At 42.4% G+C, this 25,087-nt stretch overlaps 1 protein-coding gene across 1 annotated transcript in view; it reads right to left on the bottom strand.

The window, feature by feature from the left end:
- Positions 1 to 24,678, bottom strand: part of LOC139444302 (protein dispatched homolog 1-like) — a 102,046-nt gene extending 77,368 nt beyond the window's left edge. Inside the window, exon 1 of the mRNA XM_071225234.1 lies at positions 24,585 to 24,678. Coding sequence (XP_071081335.1) covers positions 24,585 to 24,598 — 14 coding nt within the window. The 5' untranslated portion in view covers positions 24,599 to 24,678. The remainder of the gene's footprint in view (positions 1 to 24,584) is intronic.
- Positions 24,679 to 25,087: the final 409 nt, after the last annotated feature.

Below are 25,087 nucleotides of genomic sequence, written 5' to 3'. Positions count from 1 at the left end.
ACAATGTTGCAGTCATGTCAGTGCAAGAGAGCGAGCACATACTGTTTATTATATCTCAATGTTATTATGGTAAATACCTTGGCCCCAATCACCACTGTTGCTTAGTTTCGGGGCATGAGGGGCCCAGGGGTCTAAGACAGTTCATCGTGCAGAACTGCGTCCTTTGGGCACGCCAGAAACATATGACCGTGTGTTCGAATCCCGGTTGGTCCCGATTATGTTTCTAGGTTTGTCAGCACCATTCCCGTTCTCGTGGGTTTCACCTAACTGGTAAACGTCTATGACCTGAATGACATCAAGCTGACACGCCGCCATCTTCCCGAAGCAAGGGAACTATCTGACATAAAACTGGAATGCTGTTGAAAACTTTGCCCAGCAGTTCGCGCAGTCATGAAAGTAAGTTGATTGGACTGCTATGTTTAGCGTTGTTATACTCGGGCTCAAAACGAAGCCATGGTAGCAACTGGGTCCAGGGTTTTTAATATAATAGAATGGAGATATAATACACTGGAAAATCGAGGATGTCTGCATCCCCACTATCAGAAAGTTTCTCGCTTAACCATACAGCCCGAACGCCATAGTATTCACAAACGTCTTCAGCGCCGTTTGAAGTTTTGCTTTATCAGCCAATCTCTACACCAAGTCTGGCGTACTGCGGTTTGTACAGACACGGTCTTATCTGAGGAAGTTCCATCAAATCACAGCATTGATTTATATGGTATGTTTTGGCTGGGTGGTTTAAAAAGCAAGGAGATATGATACACGTGTCCCGGGAAAATGGTTCTGTCGGAGAGACAGTGGGAGTTAGTTGATGATGAAGACGCATGTGTAGCTTCAAGCTGTGTCTTATACATACATCAATGTGGGCATCCGGTTATAATACGTCCCCAACAACCTGTGCTAGTCGTAAGAGGCGGCTAAGTAGGCCGGGTGGTCTGGCTAAGTGACTTCGTTAAATGGGCGTGGTCATACCCTGGGTCTGGTCCACACTCGATTATTTAGGGGTCGTCATGTCGCTGGAATAATGCTGAGTGTGGTATTAAACAAACAAATGTGTAGACATGGGGTTCTCGTTGCTATATCGGGTAGGGTTGAAGGTAAAGTGTTCGCTCATTATGCTGAAGACCTGGTTCGAATCTCCAAGTGGTCATTTTTGAAAACCATTACAGCGGTTTTCCCTATCGTGATATGCATTGCAGATATCTTCCCCAATGTGTATGCAAACAGACTTTTAATAATATTTATTTGTCTGATGATCCTCTTGTGAAGCATGTCAAGACTCATGATGAAAACAAGGCATTCCACAGTTTTCTTAAACGAGCCAAGGATGTGGGACATAATCTCAATGTCAGTGTTGATTTTGTTTATGGTTCTGTACTGCTGGTACAGAAATGAGTGTCAACCAAGTGAAGTGCCATATCAAATCGGCCAAGACTCAAGGAGAGGCTATCTGAACGACCACTGCATCGAGTTATGTGCAGTGTGTTGAGATCAGCAACCCTGCAGAGTCCTCCGCTTGGATGAAGTCGGTTGGCCTGAAAAGTGAAACAGGAGGCTTTCTGTTTGCTGCTCAGGGCCAGTCACTTCCCACTCGAAACCGTCAATGTGTGATTTGGCATCAACATGTAAATATGAAATGTAGATTATACAATGAATTTAATGAGACTGTCCGGTACATTGTCAGGTGATGCCCCGCTTTGGGATAAACACAGTATCTTAAACGACATGATGTTGTAGCTAGATCATTTTATTACCGCCTTCGCCATGCTTGTGGTTTTGACACAGAGGTCCATCCATGGTACGACCCGGATATGTAGAGGGCGTCATGGAAAATGATAAATACAAAATCCTTTGGAATAGGCCCGTTTACAGCCTCAGAAGTATCCAGGCCTACAAACCGGATCTTGTCCTTTTTGAAAAATCCAATGAAATCATTTATATCATTGAATTGTCTGTCCCTTTTGACACTAATGCGATTGAAAAGATTGAGGAAAAACATCGCAAATACGGGGACCTCGCTTTCGAAATGTCATGCTCGCATCCCAAGTACCAAGTTGTACGACTCCCCATTGTTCTCGGTGCCTTAGGTTTGGTACCTCCCAATCTGTTGACTGACATTAGGGGAGAGTACCCGTGTTTGCTACCAGGAATACAGCCCGTCTGACAATCTGGGTAATGCAGAAGGCTGCAGTGTTGGGGAGTCCTGGAAGAAGTCCCATTCGCTGTCTGGGCTGCGTGTAGAGGGGGCAAGGTCCCTGAGCTGATGATGAGCTTAACCAGCCTGACTGTGCCAGGATCACCCAAACCCTCTTTTTTGCATTTTTTATTTTAATCTGTAAATAATAATAATAATAATAATAATAATAATGAAGTGCATATCTATAATGCGACAGATCAACAACCTAAAGCATGCCCAATTTCATTCTCAACTCCATGGGGAGTATACAAACCAAGCTGCCTGTGAGGCGCTAGAAAGGTTAACAGGCACATTACCATCTCATTCTACCGGGCACCCATTCACTGACGGGGGAACTGAGACATATTTCGAACCTCTTTACTTGCGTCAGGAGACACCACTTGTGCTCTAGTGTCGGGCAGGACAGACGCCCTGGAAACCCTCCGGGGTCGGACTGCAAAACACGGATACCAATCCATCTACTTTCCGCCACCAACGCGACTTAACTTCGCCTGATCTGTGTCCATTACGATGTACACTATATGTCAAATTCATGCATTGAATAAAGTAGCACACATTACCATGACACCGTTTTTTTTATCAAATATTTAATTCAAAATAATAAATGAGGAGTAAGTTTCTCCAGCAAGGCAAGTCGCGGGTCACGTCATCCGGCAGTTCTGGAGACGAATTGGAAATGCACAAACCGTCGGACGACGTCCCACGAATTATTGCGCACAAGCTCTCCACGATGTTGATGTGAGCCTGGACGTTCACGGCCACGTTCCTGATGCACTACTAAACTACATTCAGAAGGTGGGTCACATGGTACGTAGTTCATATGCAGTACGATAAGTGCAGTAAGGAAACGTGCCCTTTTACACAGAGAAATAAAAACAATGAAACAAACTTTGCTCATTAAAATACATTTTTCAATTCAGGGCTGTCGTTTTACGTTTTTAAAATGGGTAGAGATACTTCAGTCATTCTGTGGATGATACTCAAGAATGCACAAAAAGAGTTAAATCAGCTTAAGAAAAAACCCAGAGCTGAATAACTTTCGAGTGTAATTGCCATTCAATTAAACCTCCCTTTCCATGACAATGACTATTTTATTAATTACAACAAGATTCAAAGTTAACAAAAAGAGACTTAAAACGCAGTCTATTGTATGTTTTAAGGAAATTGTCAAACATGTCAGTTTTCGAAAGCAATAATGGGGTCAGTGTCGTTATATGTCGACATTATCATTGATTTATGGGCCTTTTAAAGATCCACCGAACCTGCAATATTACCTATAACAAGAGTGAGTGAGTTGGGTTTAACGTCGCTTTTAACAGTATAACAGTCATATCGCGGCGTGTCAGCTTAATGTGGGAGGAAAGCCCGAAGAGATGCAGGTCTCAGACGTTGTTTACCACTTCGGTGAAACCAACGAGCGCGGGTATGGTGCTGACAAACCTAGAAACAGAATCGGGGCGAGCCGGGATTCGCACCCACAACTAGAGGACACAGCGTATCGCGGCGCCTTAGACGACTGGGCCACCCGTGCCCCCACCGTTATCAGAGAAGTCTCTATCGACGATCTGCAGCAATTCCTTGAAATGTCTGTCATGCTCTGACATAGTTCAACCCTCCCATTTCAAGCTGGGGACACGGGTGGCCCAGTCGTCTAAGGCGCCGCGATTCGCTGTGCAGAGTTGCGTCCCTTGGGCACGCCAGAAACCTATGATTGTTGGTTCGAATCCCGGTTCGCCCCGATTATGTTTCTAGGTTTGTCAGCACCATACCCGTGCTCGTGGGTTTCACCGAAGTGGTAAACAACGTCTGAGACCTGCATCACTTCGGGCTTTCCTCCCACATTAAGCTGACACGCCGCGATATGACTGTTATACTGTTAAAAGCAGCGTTAAACCCAACTCACTCACTCATCCCATTTCAAGCTGTGCGTGAGGAAAGGGGAGCAATTAATAGATAATTCAATTTGAAATAATAAATACATACAACATATCCCCAATTCTGTTGCAATGTTTTCTCTGAACGCCATAAATATTAAGGGCCAGTATCTACTGTACAATATCCCTTATCAGTCAGCTTAAATCTTTGATAAAATTTAAAAAAATATATGCATAATTGTGCAGTGTATTGACATGTGCGGGATACACACGATGCGAAAATCAATTATGAAGTCGAGGTTGTTTCCGGTGGAGATACTCCACCATGTCTGACAGAGCACCTGCAAGCATTAAGCTGCGATACAACTATCTAAAATACTTCCCATATGTAAACAATTGCCCACATTGTATGATTAGTGGAAGTCGGGTTTCAGTATACATGATCATTACGTAAAGATACGCAACGACATAGTGGTGTCGAGAGTGCTGTAACGGTAAACAGCTAAACAGTGAAGTGAACTCCTAATGCCGATAATATAGATTTGCAAAAGTCTGTGAGAAAATGATTATTACGTAGTTGACATTATAATTCCTATGTTATATAAATATTAAGAACAAGTTGTCCCTACAAAAGATTGTGTCTGCTTATTAATACTTGCCTTGCTTATGTCTGGCTTCAGAAATTACTGATCTTATTCAACAGGGCATCATGCAATATTCGACTGTCACATGAAGTATGACATCAATATTTGCAATTTAAATGACACTGGGCGCCAGTATTCGCCCGTCACTTGACGCTGGGCGCCAGTATTCGCCCGTTGCATGACTCTGGGCGTCAGTATTCGCCCGTCACATGACGCTAGGCGCCAGTGTTTGCCCGTCACATGACGCTGTGCACCAGTATTCGCCCGTCACATGACGCTTGGCGCCAGTATTCGCCCGTCACATGACGCTGGGCGTCAGTATTCGCCCGTCACATGACGCTGTGCACCAGTATTCGTCCGTCACATGACGCTGTGCACCAGTATTCGCCCGTCACATGACGCTGGGCGTCAGTATTCGCCCGTCACATGACGCTGTGCATCAGTAGTCGCCCGTCACATGACGCTGTGCGCCAGTATTCGCCCGTCACATGACGTTTGGCACCAGTATTCGCCCGTCACATGACGCCGGGCGCCAGTATTCGCACGTCACATGACGCTGGGCGCTAGTATTCGCGCGTCACATGACGCTGAGCACCAGTATTCGCCCGTCACATGACGCTGGGCAACAAATTATACAGTTCTTTGACACTAGTACAAAGCACAACTAGCAATTGTGTTTGACGTGGAAATGACTTGTTAATATTGACAGTCAACGTACTTATATTACATTATTACAGCGACATTTTGAAAGTTGAAGAGCCTTCGGCTAAGGGATGTGACGACAATCACCCTCAACACACATCCACAGGGGCTAGACTCACACAGTGTTGCGTTTGTTTGCATACTAAGCATAGCTCGGGTTGTAGTAAGGTAGCCGAATTAACAAGCCATAATGTTGAGCGGAAATGAAGCAAGGTTAAGCTTAAGGCATCTAGCGGTATCAGTCAACTCACGCCACCCACGAGAATCAATGACAGTAGAAGTAGCAAGATATAGCACGGTGCTCGCACGTCCTTGGCATCGCGCAGCCACACTCCGACAAATGAAGCGACGAGGCTATGTAGATCGGCGCGCAGACCATGTGCGTCATCAGGTTGTATATTGTAAAAGTCAATTTCTTTGTCGGCTGCAACGTATACATGCCGGCGTGCGGCGATTTGCCGCGGATAATTCTGAACTTTGAGAGTTTAGACTGTAGTTTCAAATTGACACTATCGAATTAAACTTGACTTGGGGCAAAACCCGAGTTGACGTTATTCCCGATGTTCAGACCACACGACACAGGTCCGGAGTGTGTGAAAATACGTTTAGTTTGGAAAGTAGGAAGGACGGAATGAAGACAATGACGTTCTGTTTGGGATCATGGGAAACCGATTTCATCTGAAGTAAATTTAATCCTTGATGCAGTATCTCGTTATTCGGTATCTCGACTGTCAACTCTGATGAAAACAGAACGGTCGGTGTTAATGAGGTTACAACCAGCCAATACTTAAGACATTGCCAAATATAAGAGTTATTCTCTTTAAACGTTTTAAAGGTTGGGAATATTTCATTTACATAACATATTTCATATAACTGGATTTTTCCTTTCCTCTTAAAACAGATGGCTCTACACCAGAATGGATTGTCTGGTAAAAGAAAGTCTACAGTTGAACATTAGATTTGACCAAACCATTACAGACGTTAGTGCACTATGTATTTCATAAACCCTTGTAAAGTATTTGATTTTCTCATATAATTAAACTCTTTGGTTTATGATTATCAAAACTGATAACAGTGTCATAAAGACACACATTGTAACGCTATTCCCAGTACGAGGGATTTTACAGCACTTCGGTTGTGGAATACACCAGTCCATTGGACACTCGGGCATATTTAATGGTGATCCTGCGTTATAACCATACAAATGATTAAATTTTGGAAATATATTACAATTCGCTGTTCCGAGGATCCAAATACTAGGTTGCAGTCGATGTGTTGGAATCCAGCGCTGGACTGCGTACAACTGAACTACAGAGGCGAGAATCAAATATTGACCAGTTGTCTCAACAATTCTTTAACCTTCTAGTAAGTTACACAAAACCTGATTTGAAGAGGTGAGGTGCAATGGGGTTTAACGTCGCGTCCAAGATTATTTAACTTATATAGCGACGTGCATGCACGTGTGTGTGTGGCTGCTTGTACTAGTCCGGAATGATGCCGATTTATAGTGCTAGCTCACTGAGATACCATGCCGTAGCTTAACATGAATACCCCACTCAGACACAGCATACTGACTCCGAGCCGACCAGTCCTTGTTTTAGCCCCTTGATGCCGAGCGCCAGACAGGGTAACAACAAGTACCCTCTTTTAACGTCTTTGGTATGACGCGTCCGGGGATCGAACCCCGGACCTTCCGCTCCCCGGGCGGACGCTCTACCACTAGGCCACGGAGGCGGTCTGATCTGAAGAATATGAATCCCAATATCTTGATCGTATATAGATGCATTTAATCATTTATTTAAATCTGCCTCAATTAATGCCATTCAAAAGTAGCTTCTGACCACTTTGCTTAAATATTGCAAAAATAATAAGTTGCTTGGCACTTGACATAATCCTGAAATGTCTGGGCTAATAAATATTCACTGTAACATACTAGGCCATACTCAAAGAAAGAAATAAGAAAACGGCTATAAATTCAATCGCTTGTGTGGCATGAATGTCCAAATGCACTCAGAAAATAACCTATGATTGTTTTAATGGAGTGAATACAGTCACTGACATTTCAATAGCAATTTTATTGGACAGGGCAGTTAACACTAATCTAGATTGCTCTATGACTTTGTTACCCAAGATTTTTCTTATCAGTATTAGGCTGTCAGACATACAGTGCCAATGGTTGACACATTTAGCCTTTCTGTTTCCACCAGTATTACAGTATAAAATCTATGACTATAATGTCTCCAAATGCCACTCTACCTGTTTCCATGTGAATGGAGGCAGATATCTAAATCTACACGCCAGTCAGCTCTAATACCATTACTATTGATCTAGCACAATGCAAGCCTAAGTACATTTAAGTGCGGTTAGCTGACCAAAGAAATACATAGCCTTAGTGAAGACCTTAAGTGATGGAAGTCACATCGGTACAAATTGCAGGCTAGATATTTAGAAGAGTCGGCGTCTTTGAAGTAGAGAGATGCAAAGTTGCCTTGTACGTCAGTACGGTACACGCTATACCAACCACCTACGTATTTAGTCTCCTAACTGAATTACAGGCGACGAGTCTACGTGTGAGCAGCGGATTACTTCTCGGAGACAAAGGTGTTGCCATATGTTGCGAGTAATGTGAAACTGAGGGCACGGTGGCTTGTCGACCGAGGCGATGAAATTCGCCGTGCAGAGTTGCGTCCCTTATGCGTGCGAAGATCCTATGATCATGAGTTCGAACCCAAAGTTCGCCCTCGTTATGATCCTTGGTTTCGTGCATAGGTATAGCGCGTCTAGTGAGTGAGTGAGTTGGGTTTAACGCCGCTTTTTACAGTATTCCAGTTATATCGCGGCGTGTCAGCTTAATGTGGGAGGAAAGCCCGAAGTGATGCAGGTCTTAGACGTTTACCACTTCGGTGAAACCCACGAGCACGGGTATGGTGCTGACAAACCTAGAAACATAATCGGGGCGAACCGGGATTCGAACCAACAATCATAGGTTTCTGGTGCCCAAGGGACGCAACTCTGCACAGCGAATCGCGGCGCCTTAGACGACTGGGCCACCCGTGTCCCCGAATAGCGCGTCTAAGACAGAGTGAGTGAGTTATATCACGGCGTGTCAGCTAAATGTTTATTGACGCACTCAGCAATATTCCAGCTATATGACGGCGGTCCGTAAATAATCGAGTCTGAACCAGACAATCCAGTGAGTGACATCATGAGCATCGATCCACGCAGCTGGAATATGATGACATGCATCAACCAAGACAGCGAGTCTGACCACCTGATCCCGTTAGTCGCCTCTTACGACAAACATAGTCGTCTTTTACGGCAGGAATGGGTTGCTGAAGACCTATTCTTCCTCGGATCTTCACGGGTCTCACTCTTGTTATGGGTTGTTTTGCATTCAATTTTATATTACAAGTAAATGTTGTGTAGACTTATTCCTATTTTATCGGATTTTCTTTTAAATATGAAAACCGTGTCGCTGGAATTTCTCAGTATTTCCGGTGTTCCCTAAAAGTATATAAAATGAGAATGCGTTTACAAACATGAAGAGCCTGTTTAAACTGTTTTAGATCACTGCCTATTTCTTTCACACATTGACCAAGCATAGCCGAGAGATTCTTATCGAATCTAGATCGAGTCGTAAGAAGGAAGGACAAGTCTGTTCTTTGTTGCCCTTTCTTGAACATTTCATAGCTACTTTCTCAAAATGTTTCCAGGCTGAAAACAGTTGCCGAAACACTGCGAAATGTAAGGTACAAACACAGGTATGATACGACCACTATCAAATACATCATGATTGAAAAAACATTTTTGGGTTGTTTAATTTTAGCCACCATCAAACATGGGTGCATACTTTCGTTTGTCCAGCAGATTAGTATGGAACATACAGCTGCAAATAATTACCAGAGAGATTAACATACGACCTGCGAGGAATGTCGGATTAAGTGGAGCCAGTGACGAGGAACTTTCAGCAGATAATCCACGAATGACAGATGAATTGGGAATAGGTTAGTCTTCATATTACCCTGAGTCCTTTTTCTGAGAAAATGTAGAAAAAGATGGGTTTCCTGGTCTGTAGTGAGGACATCTCATTTGGCCTGTTGTTGGAATGAATCGTTTAATAGGCATTACTTAGAACTTGACGGATGACAAAGTAGACACAATTTAAGTTGGATATCAACTTCTTTATTTACTGTAAAGGCGACGTTTCGGTATAGATCATTATACCGTTGTCAAATAGTATAAGATCTATACCGAAACGTTGCCTTGACAGTAATTATAGAAGTTGTTATTCATAAATTGTGTATACTTTGTATTGTTTGAACTTTCCATAAAATCGTTTGCGTAGTCATGAACAGTTTCGACAACAGTGACGTCATGTTTCTATGAAAAAGGAACAATGTGAACGAACGAGCTAGCCAATCAGCAAATAGCAAAAATTCTTGAAAATACCATATGCGTAATACAATCCTTTAACTACCACTTTCAATCTGAAGCCATGGTCATATTGTAAATGAAAATGCAAAATACGCGTATATGAAAAAAAAACAGGATGAAGTGTTTCGCAATTACCACTCAAAGTGGTTGTCCTGAAGTGCAGATAGTGCACGGGTGTCTAGAACATTCTGGGGATATTTAAAGGAACATACATGTATTTCCCTCTAGATCCTAGCACTGTGTCACTGTGTCAAATCCAGTCAGGTGATCAATCTACAATACAAATTTCTCCTGGGACCCGCAGGCAAATAGTTCTTGGTCTGCCAGTCAACAGAGTAATATCAGATTGTGATTCCAAGAACGGTTCCATTGGCGAGTTCCGTTTACGGTTAGGCTTCTTGATGAAACAAGGTCGCGCTGAGATGATATGGGTTGAATGATGTAGTACCTCAATAGCACTCAGAGAAATGGCCATCTCCCTTGTGTATCGGTTTCATTCAAAAGTAGAGTTCGTGAATAGACTCCTTCCAACAAGCACCGTGTGACGTACAGCACGACGTGCCGGTAGTCTACGTGCCGGTGGTCTGGTCTGAGGGATGGCAGGGATTTCAGTTGTTAAGAGTGATAACGTTGTTTGATATGCTCCTTTTCGAAATTAAAACAAATTGTGAGTGTCTGTAATCCATGTTTGGAATAGAACCCGAACCCTTATGCGTGGCCAGCGAACACATTCACCGGTCGGCTACCATGTTCCGTAGCAAACATATGAAATGTGTGAGAAAGTCCAATGATTCAATTATATAATAATGAATGATATGCGCTGTAGCAGCTATACATTTGCAAAAACATTCTGTGAGTGAGTGAGCTGGGTTTAACGCCGCTTTGAAAGTATTCCAGTTATATTACAGCGCATCAGCTTGATGTTGGAGGAAAGCCCAAAGTGATGCAGGTCTTAGACGAGTATGACGAGCATGGGTATGGTACTGACAAACCTGGAAACATATACTCACAGGTTCCTGGCATCTCTAAGGGACGCAACTCTGCAAAACGAATTGCAGCGCTATAGATGTCTAGGCCACCCGTGCAATCAATTTGTTTTCATGTATACATACATGTTCACATAACCACACAGGGGATGTGTATTCATCACCAACACACACACACACACTCACACACACACTCACACACACACACACACACACACACACACACACACACACACACACACACACACACACACACACATACACACACACACACATACACACACACACACACAAACCACATAAATGATGATAGTAATGAAAACAATAACAATAAGATTTAAAATAATGTCGTTACTGCCCGGTATCCACACATGTTCATGGAGGTACTTAATTCTCTGGTCAATGGATAGATGTGCATATACATTTCATTCTCAGCTCCCAGGGGAGTATGCAAAACAAGCCGCCTGTAATACAATTAAGGTGTTGCATTCACATTATCATCTCATTATATTGGGTCCACATTCACTGATTGGCGAACAGAGGCGAATTTCGAACAAGGGTTAGGACCCATCCACCTCTTCTCCGGCGCCAACTGACTTGTGTGTGACCTGGGCGCTGTGCACATGGCCACGTGCCACCGCTATAGGTAGATCGATGTCAATTGCAGTGAAATATACTAGCTAGAATCACTGATCACCAATAATAGGAGGCCGTTGTTCCCCAGGGGTCAAAGACCAGCACTGGTGGTCTCTACATCAATGTTACAAATGGTTCGACAAGATTAATTTAACTGGACACATGGCCTAACTCTGACCAAATGGACATTGGTCAGCCTAATTAATCAGACAGCCTCGGCAAGGAGTCGTGTATCAGGTTCGTGCTCGGCCTGCGAAGCTCCTAACCCGGACACCTAAACCTTTACTTGTGTTTAAGATGACGAAATGTAGCGGGCAGATGTTTCCTTCATCATAAAACTATGGACTGTGGGTTATTGCTTTACATATGAACATTAACCACTAACCACACGTGTGTGAATGGCTGTTTACTATCAGAACCAAACAATGCGCTGAAACAAAGTGTCCCTACCATTTGAATGCAGGCTGTGTGTAATTTGTGAATGCGATTTTACCTACCAATTGTAAAGAGAGTGAGTGAGTGAGTATGGTTTTACGCCGCTTTTAGCAGTATTCCAGCAATATCACGGCGGGGGACACCGGAAAATGGGCTGCACACATTGTACCCATGTGGAGAATCAAACCCGGGTCTTCGGCGTGACGAGCCAACGCTTCAACCACCAGGCTACCCCACCGCCCGTTGTAAAGAGAGAGAGTGAGCGATCGATCGAGGGAGTGAGTGGGGTGATGGATGGATGATTGTATGAGTTGAGGGGGTAAGGTGAGTGAGTGAGGTATAGTGTTATAGAAAGTGTTGTAGCAAATGTACCACGTGGTGAGACACGTGTGTGAGTATGAGTATGGTTTTACCCCGCTTTTAGCCATATTCCAGCAATATCACGGCGAGGGACACCAGAAATGTGCTTCACACATTGTAACCCTGTCGGGAATCGAACCCGGGTGCTCGGCGTGACGAGCGAACGCTTTAACCACTAGGCTACCCGACCGCCCCACTACGATATGATTTCACACATAACAATAACAGCAACACTTTTGGGCATCGAACTCGGGTCTTCGGCGAGAGCAGCAAACGTTTTTGGTCACATGCAGCAATCGAGTGAGTGAATGAGTGAGTATCGGTTTTAGTCGCCTATAGCGATCATCATGCAATACCCGGCGGGGGATGAATTCACACATTAAATCTATATGGGGAGGCGAACCCATAAAGTAGAACTGGAGAAGGAACAGATGAAAATGCTACCCCTTACCCAGAATCCCCAGAAACAATAACATTGTGTGAGGTTAGCAAGATCATAACATAGAATATATCAGTGGGAACAGGAAGAAAACACCGTATGGTAATCACCTACAGGTACTGAAGTTATATTCAACGGAATTTAACATTGGCAGGGTTTTTAGAGATAATTTTTTTCATCCAAATCGAAAATATATGATGTTAACATCCATTACCATGGTAACAGTACGCGTTACATCAATCTAAAATCCGATACAATTAATTTTGAACACATATATTTCATTTTATATATTTTAAACAACACCGATCGATTTGTTGGGATTTAATAGAAGAAAGAAGTGTGAAATCATATAACACTGCTATTCTGGTGAATCATTGTGCGCTGTGAAGAGCCTGTGTCATTCCAACCGCAGCTGATGAATTAAGAAACAAAATACAACTTCAGCATAATATTAAGCCAACAGAATAACAATTCCCTAAAACAAGACATTGTTTTGTCCGAAAAAAATTGCAAAAACTGTTTATGGTAGGTTTACCATTATACCATTCAAATTGGCACCATTTCTTAGCTGGGTACCTGTCGCCGAAGCAGACCGTGCTAAATATAGACCTATAGAACGCTACCATAAAAGGTAAAACATAAGAGTTGACTCAAACAGCGCCAGTGCCATCATGCCTTCAATGTCTCGTGTTTGGCTTAAAATAGAACAGATAACGGAATGATGTCTCCCTATGTATTAGAAACTGGAAACCTGCTGCTATTTCTTAACAAAGGTCATACACGCTCAGTGTTCTCAAGAGAGGGAACATGTTTCCGATAATTTGTATTCATTACACACAGGGTACGTATAGCGATAGCTGCTCAGGAGATTTTTTTCACAAAACCACAGGTGGTGGCTTAATGTTTCACGTTACAGAATTCTGGTAGCATGCAGATGCTGTATGGCCTGGGGCAAATAATTTAATTTTTGTTTAAAAAAAGTACATTTAAAGAGTGCTAAGACTTAACAACACGCTATGTGAAGCTACACATTGATCACCCTATCCTAGATCACCTGTCTTTGTTATTGCTGAAAAAGGCGTGTGAGAAAAGGAAATTTTATAGCGGCAACGGACAAGCACATTCTGTCTGTCTGTAAGCTGATATAAATATGTGGTATATAAATAAAAGCGACAAAACCCTTCCCATATTCATAACAAATCTCTGCTAAAAGCATAATCGATTGTACGATTCCGACTATATCATGAGCATGTGTTTATGGATCACTATCAAATAGTGATCATACCAGGTGATCGTGAAAAGGTGAGCGTATCCTCACCGGTGGAACTCGTCACAAACACACCCAAAGGCAAGTCAAATGTTAACCTGAAAAAAACACGGGAACATTTTGGTCACTGATGCGTCAGATTTAGAAATGTATTCTACGTGTCAATAAGGTGAGTGATACAGAACCGTTTGTAGATATCGTTTAACATAGCGAGGACAGAAACGTCGTGAAAGTATTCCGCGACAGGCTGTTGTGGTTGTGTGAAATAGGATACTGGATCCTTCCTTTGGAAAAATGAACTTACTCGTGGTTGTGTAAGTGTGATATCTGGCATATTGTAGTCATGTGTATTTTAAATACCGGAATCCACTGACCACCCGATCCCGTTAGTCGCCTTATACGACTATGCTTGTCGTAAGAGGCAACTAAGGGGATCGGGTGGTCAGGCTCGCTGACTTGGTTGATGCATATCATTGTATCCCAATTGTGTGGATCGATGCTCATGATGTCAATTACTGGATTGTCTGGTCCAGACTTGATTATTTACCGCCGTCATATAGCTGGAATATTGCTGAGTGCGTCGTCTAACAACAAACAAACAAACAAACAAACAAACAAACAAAACTAAAAGACCTACAGTTGTTATAGCGGTTATCATGTGTATATCTATCGAAAAAAATCCTTTTGGACGTTTTCTTAAAATATTGACTAAACAATAGATTCAACAGTTAAAGTGTCATCAGGGGCGCAACTAGGCTAATTTTAAGTGTAAGCATGACCAATGTACGAGGGCTCGAAGCACCCGAGTGGGCTAAGTGGGGTTGGGGGCATATAGTATAGTTATATGAAATCTCCTTATAACTATACTTACTAGTATTTCTTCAAATTATTTCCTATAAGTTTTCGAAACTTCATTACTGATATCTCAATGCAAGATGAACCTAAAATACAACAAAGGTCTTTTTTATATTTTTTAATTCAACTTTGAAATAAACACTGAACACACATTTTGATTTTTATCACAACAATGAAATACACATTAAATATAAAGTTACCAAGTCATGGACAGAATTGCAGAATCTTGATCTTTGAATTAACGTTGAAATGTTTGTGACAAATCAGTTATAATTCAAAACTTAGGGCAATTCCACCAAAGTCGTCAGTCACTTTGTCAACGTCAATGTCAATGCCAGTGTCCTTGTGGAGTGCCTAAGGGCTCATCCTCTCTTTGGTCATTGTTGACCTGAGGTATGTCTTGATCTGCCTCATTGCGCTGATCAAACGTTCTATAGTGGCAGAACACAAAGGCATGGTGACCAGGATATAGATATAGATCCTCAGTGGCCTCACACAACTTGATAAACCATCTACCACCATAATCCTTAAGTGCTTAAATATTCCGATTTTCAAGTTAGGCATTATATATCATGTTCGACCGCGTAGAGTTTCAATTAATAATTTACTGTATAGATGGTAAATTGAGGTTTACTTATTTTTAGAAAGAAAATGTGTTTTTTTTCTTATTTGTAAGCAACTGCTTTTCGGCTACAATGGTAGTTCCGCCCCTGATCATGGGAGATGGAGTAAACAGTTTAACATCTGAGGTATATTTACTCATTACCATACGTTCGTGATGCTGTTTTACACATTAGTCAGCAATATCCCAGCTATACCACGACGATCTGCAGATAATCACATCTGGAGAAGGAAAACCGATGGTTGATGGCATGAACAATTTTAGAAAAATCCACACATTCACTATCTTTTACCTCTTACGCTCAGTGAAAAATGTTTCGGCAGATAATCAAGACTGGTTATTCTCTGGCGTTGCCGTTTTAAATTAACTTACATTCAATTTATATGAGTTAAAGGAAAATAAAGCGAGCAGGAGTTCTGAGGTATTTGGTGCCAATTGACCACAATCTATAGTCACTATATGTTAATATCACTTTCCCTAAAGTCAGCTTTGACTTGTAACTTGGCTCACACACGTCGTTGTGAAAACACGAAACGCTATTACAACCAACTCTCACGCTCCCTAAATTATGACCATTTCTAATCTCTCCCCCTGGATGTATAGTGCGTGTCGTGCCATCAGTCCAACACAGATATTTACGGGCTGTTTAAAATGCATATATCTGTCAGTAATTACAACTCACTTTAACAGTCGGGAGACATTTGTTGGTACACTACAGTTCAAAATAGAATTCCCCTCAACAACTAAGGCACGTATTGTTTACTACTAGTCAAACACAAACATCGTCGATCGCGACCATGAAGCGAAGTGTTTGAGACCCAATCGCATTGTGGGAACGTTTGCTTTGAACAACACTGTAATAATCCTACAACACGGGTTCAGTAACCTTGTATAAGTCTAGGCAGGACGTGTTGTATCTTGGCGTTATGTGGCGGAGGAAAGCACAATTGGCGGGTATCCAGTCCTACCTTGTAATTTCCCCCAGTGTTCCCCATTTGCTACCGTTCTTACCTCACGACAGTTCAGACAACGAGTACTAATAGCAGAGTGGCCAACTGAAGCTGTCAAGATTCATTGTGTCAAGACTTGTCGTGTGGGGAAGAGTACGTTAGGTGGGATTCCCTATCTATCTACATACAATGTAATTACCACTACTGCCAACAAATTTGCTTAGTGAGCTATAAAGTTAAAAATACCTTTCTACTTAATATAGTGGAATAAATGGTCGAAAGTTGTCGGCGTAGACGATAGGGAAGTATGTTAACGAAGGTTAATTTCGCTTTTATTGCACTCTCCCATACGGGTTTACTCCCCAGTCGAGAGTGCAGGTCCCTTGACTGGTGAGTTAAGTGGAACTGATGTAACAGCTTTTAACAGTCTTGTAGCAATACCAGCCTTGGGGTCAGAACACCACTGGTCAACTGAATTATTGACCTTTGTGTATTAATGATAAGCACAACATAATTAAGCGAGTTAATGCCGCTTTTAAGTTCAGTCACGGCGTGTCAGTTTGGTGGAAAGCCCAAAGTGATCCAGGTCGAAGAGGTTTACTACGTAACTGAAACACACCAGGACGAATACGGCGCTGACAAACCCAAGGATCACACACCAGGACGAATACGGCGCTGACAAACCCAAGGATCACACACCAGGACGAATACGGTGCTGACAAACTCAAGGATCACACACCAGGGCGAATACAGTGCTGACAAACCCAAGGATTACACGCCAGGGCGAATACGGTGCTGACAAATCCAAGGATTACACACCAGGGCGAATACAGTGCTGATATACCCAAGGATCACACACGAGGACGAATACGGTGCTGATATACCCAAGGATCACATTCCAGGACGAATACAGTGCTGACAAACCCAAGGATTACACGCCAGGGCGAATACGGTTCTGACAAACCCAAGGATCACACACCAGGGCGAATACGGTGCTGACAAACCCAAGGATCACACACCAGGACGGTTACGGTGCTGACAAACCCAAGGATCACACACAAGGACGGTTACGGTGCTCATATACCAAAGGATCACACACCAGGGCGAATACGGTGCTGACAAACCAAAGGATCACACACCAGGACGGTTACGGTGCTGACAAACCCGAGGATCACACACAAGGACGGTTACGGTGCTCATATACCAAAGGATCACACACCAGGGCGAATACGGTGCTGACAACCCAAAGGATCACACACCAGAACGAATACGGTGCTGACAAATCCAAGGATTACACACCAGGGCGAATACAGTGCTGATATACCCAAGGATCACACACGAGGACGAATACGGTGCTGATATACCCAAGGATCACATTCCAGGACGAATACAGTGCTGACAAACCCAAGGATTACACGCCAGGGCGAATACGGTTCTGACAAACCCAAGGATCACACACCAGGGCCAATACGGTGCTGACAAACCCAAGGATCACACACCAGGACGGTTACGGTGCTGACAAACCCAAGGATCACACACAAGGACGGTTACGGTGCTCATATACCAAAGGATCACACACCAGGGCGAATACGGTGCTGACAAACCAAAGGATCACACACCAGAACGAATACGGTGCTGACAAACCCGAGGATCACACACAAGGACGAATTTGGTGACGAGAATATTGACCCAACGAATATACGAAGAATGGCTGAAAAGTTATGAACCTGACAACGAAGTCTGTACAGTACACTCTTAACAGTTTGTATGTATCCGCGGCATTTGATCCAAATACACAATCAGGCAGCATATTCTTCAGGCATCGAAGTAACTAGTATGCTCTGTTGATGAAAATGGACAAAACCGGCTACCGCTCTGTCATAAAGTCTATCAATCTGACCTCCAACAACCATCCACGCGGACATGGAGTCAACGTTAGGGGGAGATGCGCCTTTCTTTGCCACTGTTAGAGAAGGACAGAGTTTAAAGGGGAAGAGGGAGCTTCAAACTCAGGAAGACCTTCAACTGCCACCACTAAGGAAAATTTTGACTCGCATCACCACATAGCCAAAACATTAGACAACCTTCATGTGAGAGTTGAGAACATTCTGGGGACTGCAATGGGTATGACAAAGGTTTCAGCACGTTGGGCTCTAAGGCTTCTGACTCCTGATCAGAAAAGCTTCATTATCTATCGTTAGACGTTTCGTTTTGATTTGAGCGATTTGGATGAGTTTTGGGTTCGCCAGTATCAGCCAGAGTGAGTGAGTGAGTATGGTTTTAACGCCGCTTTTAGCAATATTCCAGCAATATCACGGCGGGGGACACCAGAAATGGGCTTCACACATTTTACCCATGTCGGGAATCGAACCCGGGTCTTCGGTGTGACGAACCACTAGGCTACCCGACCGACCCCTATCAGCCAGAGACTAAACAACAGCCAAAGCCTTGGAAAGGTGGACTATACCTCCAGAAAGGTCAGACCAATAATGGCTACTATAAGGTTAATAGCAACGCTAAACCTCCTGGAAAACTCACTAAAAATGTCTGGTTCCACAAAGACAATGCTAATGTGCTGATGTCTGATGTCGCCATGGCTGCAATGCACGACTGTGGCTTTGAACTCATTGTACATCCTACGCATTCCCCAGATTTGGCACCGCCAGACTTCCACCTCTTTCCAAACTTGTAGACATAACTGTCTGGCAAGAATTATGCAAATCATGATGACGTCATTTCTACTGTGGGTGCCTTTACACAAGAAAAGAGGAAACTTTCTACACCAGTGGGATCTAGGGACTCGAGCATCTTTGGCAGAAGTTGTGTGTTGACCTCAGAGGGAATAATGTTGATAAGTAATTAACAATCAACTTCATCAAAGCATCATAGTTCGGCTCAGAACCGTTCAGACACCCTTCGTTTTATCGACAGATTCCAGATTCTACCCTTAGGAGTCACTGTAAATACACGAAGATGAAACCAGATATTCGCAAAATGGGATACCTCACAGATGGTCACTGTATGAAGCTGTGGCACGTTAAATTCAATTCCATTCACAACAACTCAACACAACTTCATAGAGTATATATATCTGGACGAAAGAAATCAAATTAAGACTATAACCGGTCGTAACGTATCCAGTCGTTATCACCAGAAGCGCAACCTAAGGTTACTTAGATTATGGCGATCAAATGTACGTCCTACACAACGAACTGTTTTTAATTAGGCCTTGAAGTTCGTTTTATCAGTATACTTTAATTGTACATGTGAAGAACACAACAAAGTTTTAACTGATACTACGTGTATTTGAATAGGACAATTAATGTAAAGGGTGATGGCGGATCTCTATTTAATTCACTGTTTTTTAAACTGGCATTCCATACTTGTCTGTCCAACTCGCACGTATAGCCGGGTTAGAGAATTGTCTGCCTGAACCTTGATTCAGAATAAAATTAGAAACTGACAACTCTACAATCCGAACTATGTCACGTGATTGTATTCGGTTTGGGCAGGATAACTCGCCAACAGCACCATGATCGTTGGGCTGCCTTGTACATTGGAAAACATTACGGTCTTCATGAATCAGAGTGTCTTTGACCCTGCTCTCCCTGTGTACAAATATCGTCCCCTAGTTTGTACATGCCATTGTACTTCTGAAATAATCACATGTAAGAATATAAATCTGTACAAAATGCATACTGGTATATGCTGAACTTACAACTCTTTCAATACCGCGGTTCTGGGAATATTCTAGGGAACATGAACATAGGATTTGTAATATAATATCCTCAAGTAACTGATGGCAATATTATTATTTTGAAATTTGTCCAACTGTAGACTCTAGAACTCTAAAAAACTGGTTGTTTTCGTAGAGGTTTGTGGATCAATCAATAAAATGCAGCCTATACACTAGTTTTACATATGAAGACCCTTTGTCCATAAAAAAGTCATATGAATGCTGTTTTCTCGCAAACTGTTTCAACCGAATAAATGTTTCAATTAAGTTGTAATTATCGGGGATTGTTAAGGACGGTATTTGAAGCGGTGGCCGAAAAGACATCCTTTGTCAAATCTCAAACCAGATTAATACCAATCTGAAACTATGTTTATTCCGGTCGACATGTTACATTATCCCTGGATCATGTGAAGACATTGCAGCGGATCACCCTGTTTGAAACACACGCAAATATAGAGTGCAGGCGTCTCTCAGTCTTAGATGCAAGTCGACATAGCTGACGTCGCAGATTTGTGTGTACGATTTAACCTGAGATTTCAACGAAGAAAATACGGCTAACCTCAAATGGCATGGTTCAGTCTGGCAGTAGACGCTCACGTTGTTGTGCAAACCACAGATTCCTTTTTTTAAAAAACACCAGCTGTGGAACATGGGTACATGAACGGCGCTTCTTTATTTTCTTTTTTTATTTAACGCCGCACTCAGCAATATTCCAGCTATCTGACGGCGGTCTGTAAATAATCCAGTCTGGACCAGATAATCCAGTGATTGACATCATGAGCATCGATCCACGCAATTGGGATCATTGACACACATCAACCAAGTCGGCGAGCCTGACCACCCGATCCCGTTAGTCGTCTCTTACGACAAGCATTGTCGCTTTTTACGGCATGCATGACTTCCCGAAGACCTATTCTACTTCGGATTCTCACTGGTTAAATCGGCGATTTATGAAGGGTACAGTACAAGTAAGTATACACACAAAACGATGCGTGGCAACAACGCGTATAGTGGTATGTCGCATGGTCAGTTTAAGTTTTAGCCCAGCTCACTCACGAACAGTCGATTGTCGTCATTGCAAGTGTGAGTGAAGTTTAACGCCCCTTTAAAAGTAGTTCAATTATGTCAAGGCGTGTTGCCATGATGAGGGAAGAGTCCGATGAAGTGCAGGACCCACTTGCACAAAGCGATCTTAGCGCTAAGATGATCGTAACTCCCATACCTTAACGTAGGCTTGCAATAGTCGTAGTGCTAAGATCGCTTTGTGCAAGTGGGCCCAAGTCTTGGACAGCGCAGGTATGGGGCTCACAAATCTAGAAAGATAATGAGGGCGGACCAGGATCCGAACCTGTGATCATACGTTTCTCGAATTCCAATGGAACCACAGCGAATCGTGGCGCCTTAGACGAAAGGACTAACCATTATTAGGTGATTTTAAGTGACTGCATATTTTATACATATCTTCCATTCTCGATTATCCAGTCCATGTATATTACATCTCCAGTTTAATATTATGAATACCCTGACCCCATTCGCAACCATTGCTTCTTTTTAAACTGGCGTCACCACACCCATCGCTCCATTTCTTAATGAGCAGAGAATTTCTTTCGCTCGTGAGATTAATTTGACTGGACGCTATTTTCATATCGTAATCGGGCTTAAAACGAAACTAAGTTAGCGACTGAGACCAGGTATATCAAAGAGAAAGGAAATACAATACATAGGATAATGGAGAATGTATATTTTCGTAAAAAGTCATTGTAGTAGTATAGAGGTGACATTAAAAATATGTTTTTCGGTTATGCAAACACGGCTATTTGTCTTTATGTGAGGCATATTATCGCGCATAAGGCAGAATAATATTATATCGTTATATCGTCATTGACATCATTTGGGCAATAATACGACAAATTTGGAAATAACCTCTACGTGTCTACCATAAAATATTTGAAAGCTTCTCTAAGGTACTGAATGCTGTAACCCTGATCAAACAACTCTTAAGCAAGTGTCATATGACGATGCTCTTTAAATCTTCGCAGAAACAGCATGCTCGATTGTACCTCAAGAATCGGGAAATGCAGACACCAAAGGTTGGAACTGATGGAATATTGCTCGACATAAAAGGGAAATTTGACTATCGGAAAGCTGAAGTCATCTGTCTTGTCCTACAGTCTTGTGGGTAGTTTCATTTCTCATTCTGAATCTTTATGCATACATCTAAATCTGAAATAGATGAATTGCTTTCATGGATCGCTTTTTAATTCTAGCTCAGGTGGGCAAATCAGCGAAATGGCATTGGCTATTTGATATCAGATCATACTTGAAGCTTAAGTTAAGCTTAGCGTTCCTATTTTGCCAAACCGAGCAGTAAGTCCGACCTATATGCATTAAGAAACGGATCGAAAACTGATTTCCATGGGGATTCGAACTTCTTGCCTAAATGGCATATCCCCAGATTTCACATAAATTAGATGTCCTCTATGAGAAAGTCAAGCATTTTACTTCCTGTTTTCTCAGTAAATGTTAAATAACATGTGCTACATTTTTCACAAATTGCCCCGAACCTTTATAGACAGAGATGCATGTGCATCACCCAACCACCCAGCCTTTCTCTCATTCATTCGGGGCGGTCGGATAACCTAGTGGTTAAAGCGTTCGCTCGTCACGCCGAAGACCCGGATTCGATTCCCGACATGGGTACTATGTGTGAAACCCATTTCTGGTGTCCCCCGCCGTGATATTGCTGGAATATTGCTAAAGGCGACGTAAAACCATACTCACTCACTCACTCACTCACTCATTCACCCACCCACCCACTCAATGTAACCCCATATCACGGATCGAGGACAGTGTTGTCTTCAAGCAGACCGATTATTATCCAAACTTCGTGTGTTAAAGTATCTTCCTTGAGTGTATGCACCTCGAGGTAAGCACTAAGTGTAGGCATTCTCCACAAATAAAGCCATCCTCTTGCATATTAGCACAGGGGATTGAATCGAAAGGTAGACTGCTTAATGACATGTTAACACTGTCCCAATAATCAGTCCTCTTACACGTATACATAGATATCCATTAGACACCCTAAACCTAATCAGATTGTCAATAAAATTTCAATAAAGCCCGCGTGGGAGACGTATTGTATAGTAATCTGTTAACGTATATTCGCCACGGTGACCAATGCATCTACAGCAAGACTCGGTAATGTGTTGTCGGGCCATTCACCTGTTGAGTAACAGCACGGAGCACGCTTTGCTCGATATTGTACGTAATTAGCTGACAAATTACTTCCTACACAAATAGTTCTTTTATGTGAAGTATCGTTTGCGTGATATTAACGTATTCTCTTTATGGAGCCACGGCATGATTAACACTACATATCCGTTATTTCCGTTAGACACTGTAACAAGCAATAACATTAATCTTTGTATAAAGCAAGAGCTTCAGGCTTCGTATTGTCTCTCAATGCAATAACCACAAATATGAAGCCACGAAAAAAACATGATTGAATTTCAGTTATACCCAGTGAATATCAAAAAGACATTACCAAGGAATATTGTAGCAATGACGTGATGGTTATTGATATTTTATCATTATTATATGTAATACGGAAAAAAGTATAGCAATCATTCCTTTGTACAATTTCAAAATGCAGACGACCGTATTTCAAAACGGTGCACCAAAAAAAGTAATTGTATGACTGGACATTATATGAATGTGAACTAAAATGAATTGAAAAAAATGTTTTCAGGCTCACAAGTACTAAACACGATATACTGACACTAGAATAATAACAAAAAATCAATAATGATAAATTCTGTTGATATTCATGACAACCGAAATAGAAAAATAGATCACTGTCCCCAGTAACGAAATAAAACTGACCCATAATTGCACCGAAAGCATTTCGCACTCGGCGGCTATAAAGTCCCTTGGATCCATTCGTCGATCTATATACGTCATCGACAGCTAAGGCGCGACACCGAAGTGAGGTCAATAACCGTAGAGATTCAACACTTAAAATAGTTTTAATATACCGATAATTGAATAAAACACTTTTCGACCTCAGCTTACCCTTCAACGAGTGAAAATCGTTTTGATCAAGCCTGAATTTAAATGTGAATTTTAATGATACATCTACAATGCTTATATAAATTAGGTGAAGGCGTTCGATTGGGTCATTAGCGAATATAATTGAACTGTCACTGAAGAATAGTGGGTTATAGGTGGACATTTGAGCGAGCATTGTTACACAATGTGGTTGACAATATTCCTAAATGCACGTGCAAGATTCTTGCGTACATAGATGTATTAGGCAATCGTAATGTAAGACTCCGCTAATGTCCAGGGCGAACATCCCATATGGACAGTAATGGCGATCAAAATCATCCCTCAACAGCACATATAATAATGTACAGTGAGCGACAGGCAGAGAATACAATGTACTTACACTCTGTGGCTCATTCTGGCTGCCTGGCATCTTGAAAAGGGGACTTTACTAGGCGGGAAACACTCATTGTACAAACCCTCTGGTCTCTTGCAGTTTGTCGTCTGCTCTACTACCACATCCCGGGTCATGTGACCAGTCCATAAAATATGCACGTGTCCGTACGAAACGAGGTAGAGTTCGCCTTTCCCATTGACAGTGAGTCACTTGCATGGCCGGGCAGAGAGCGGCTATTTTTAGCTTCTATCAATGAGCGACGGGGATTAGTACAGATTCTTCACTATTTTGGTAGGTTCTTCCATAAAGTGCTTCTAACATTAGCAAAATTTATTGAATTGCCTAGAAATCTGATAAAAGAGCTCATCCGAATCGTTTCTGTTTGGCGATTACCTCTGGTGAGTTCTTCTCGCTCCCCAAAACATCTCGTCTGCTTCTCCGTTTTCAACCGCAAGGAGACATGTTGACTTTCTACATGAATCTGAAGGCTTCTTTCTCGGATTCTCTCA

This window comes from Haliotis cracherodii, unplaced genomic scaffold (genome assembly GCF_022045235.1).
Source record: "Haliotis cracherodii isolate W230 unplaced genomic scaffold, xgHalCrac1.p SCAF_5, whole genome shotgun sequence".
Taxonomy (NCBI): Eukaryota; Metazoa; Mollusca; class Gastropoda; order Lepetellida; family Haliotidae; genus Haliotis; species Haliotis cracherodii.
The sequence above is the reverse complement of the archived record's forward strand: the minus strand, read 5'-3'. Positions and strand labels throughout refer to the sequence as shown.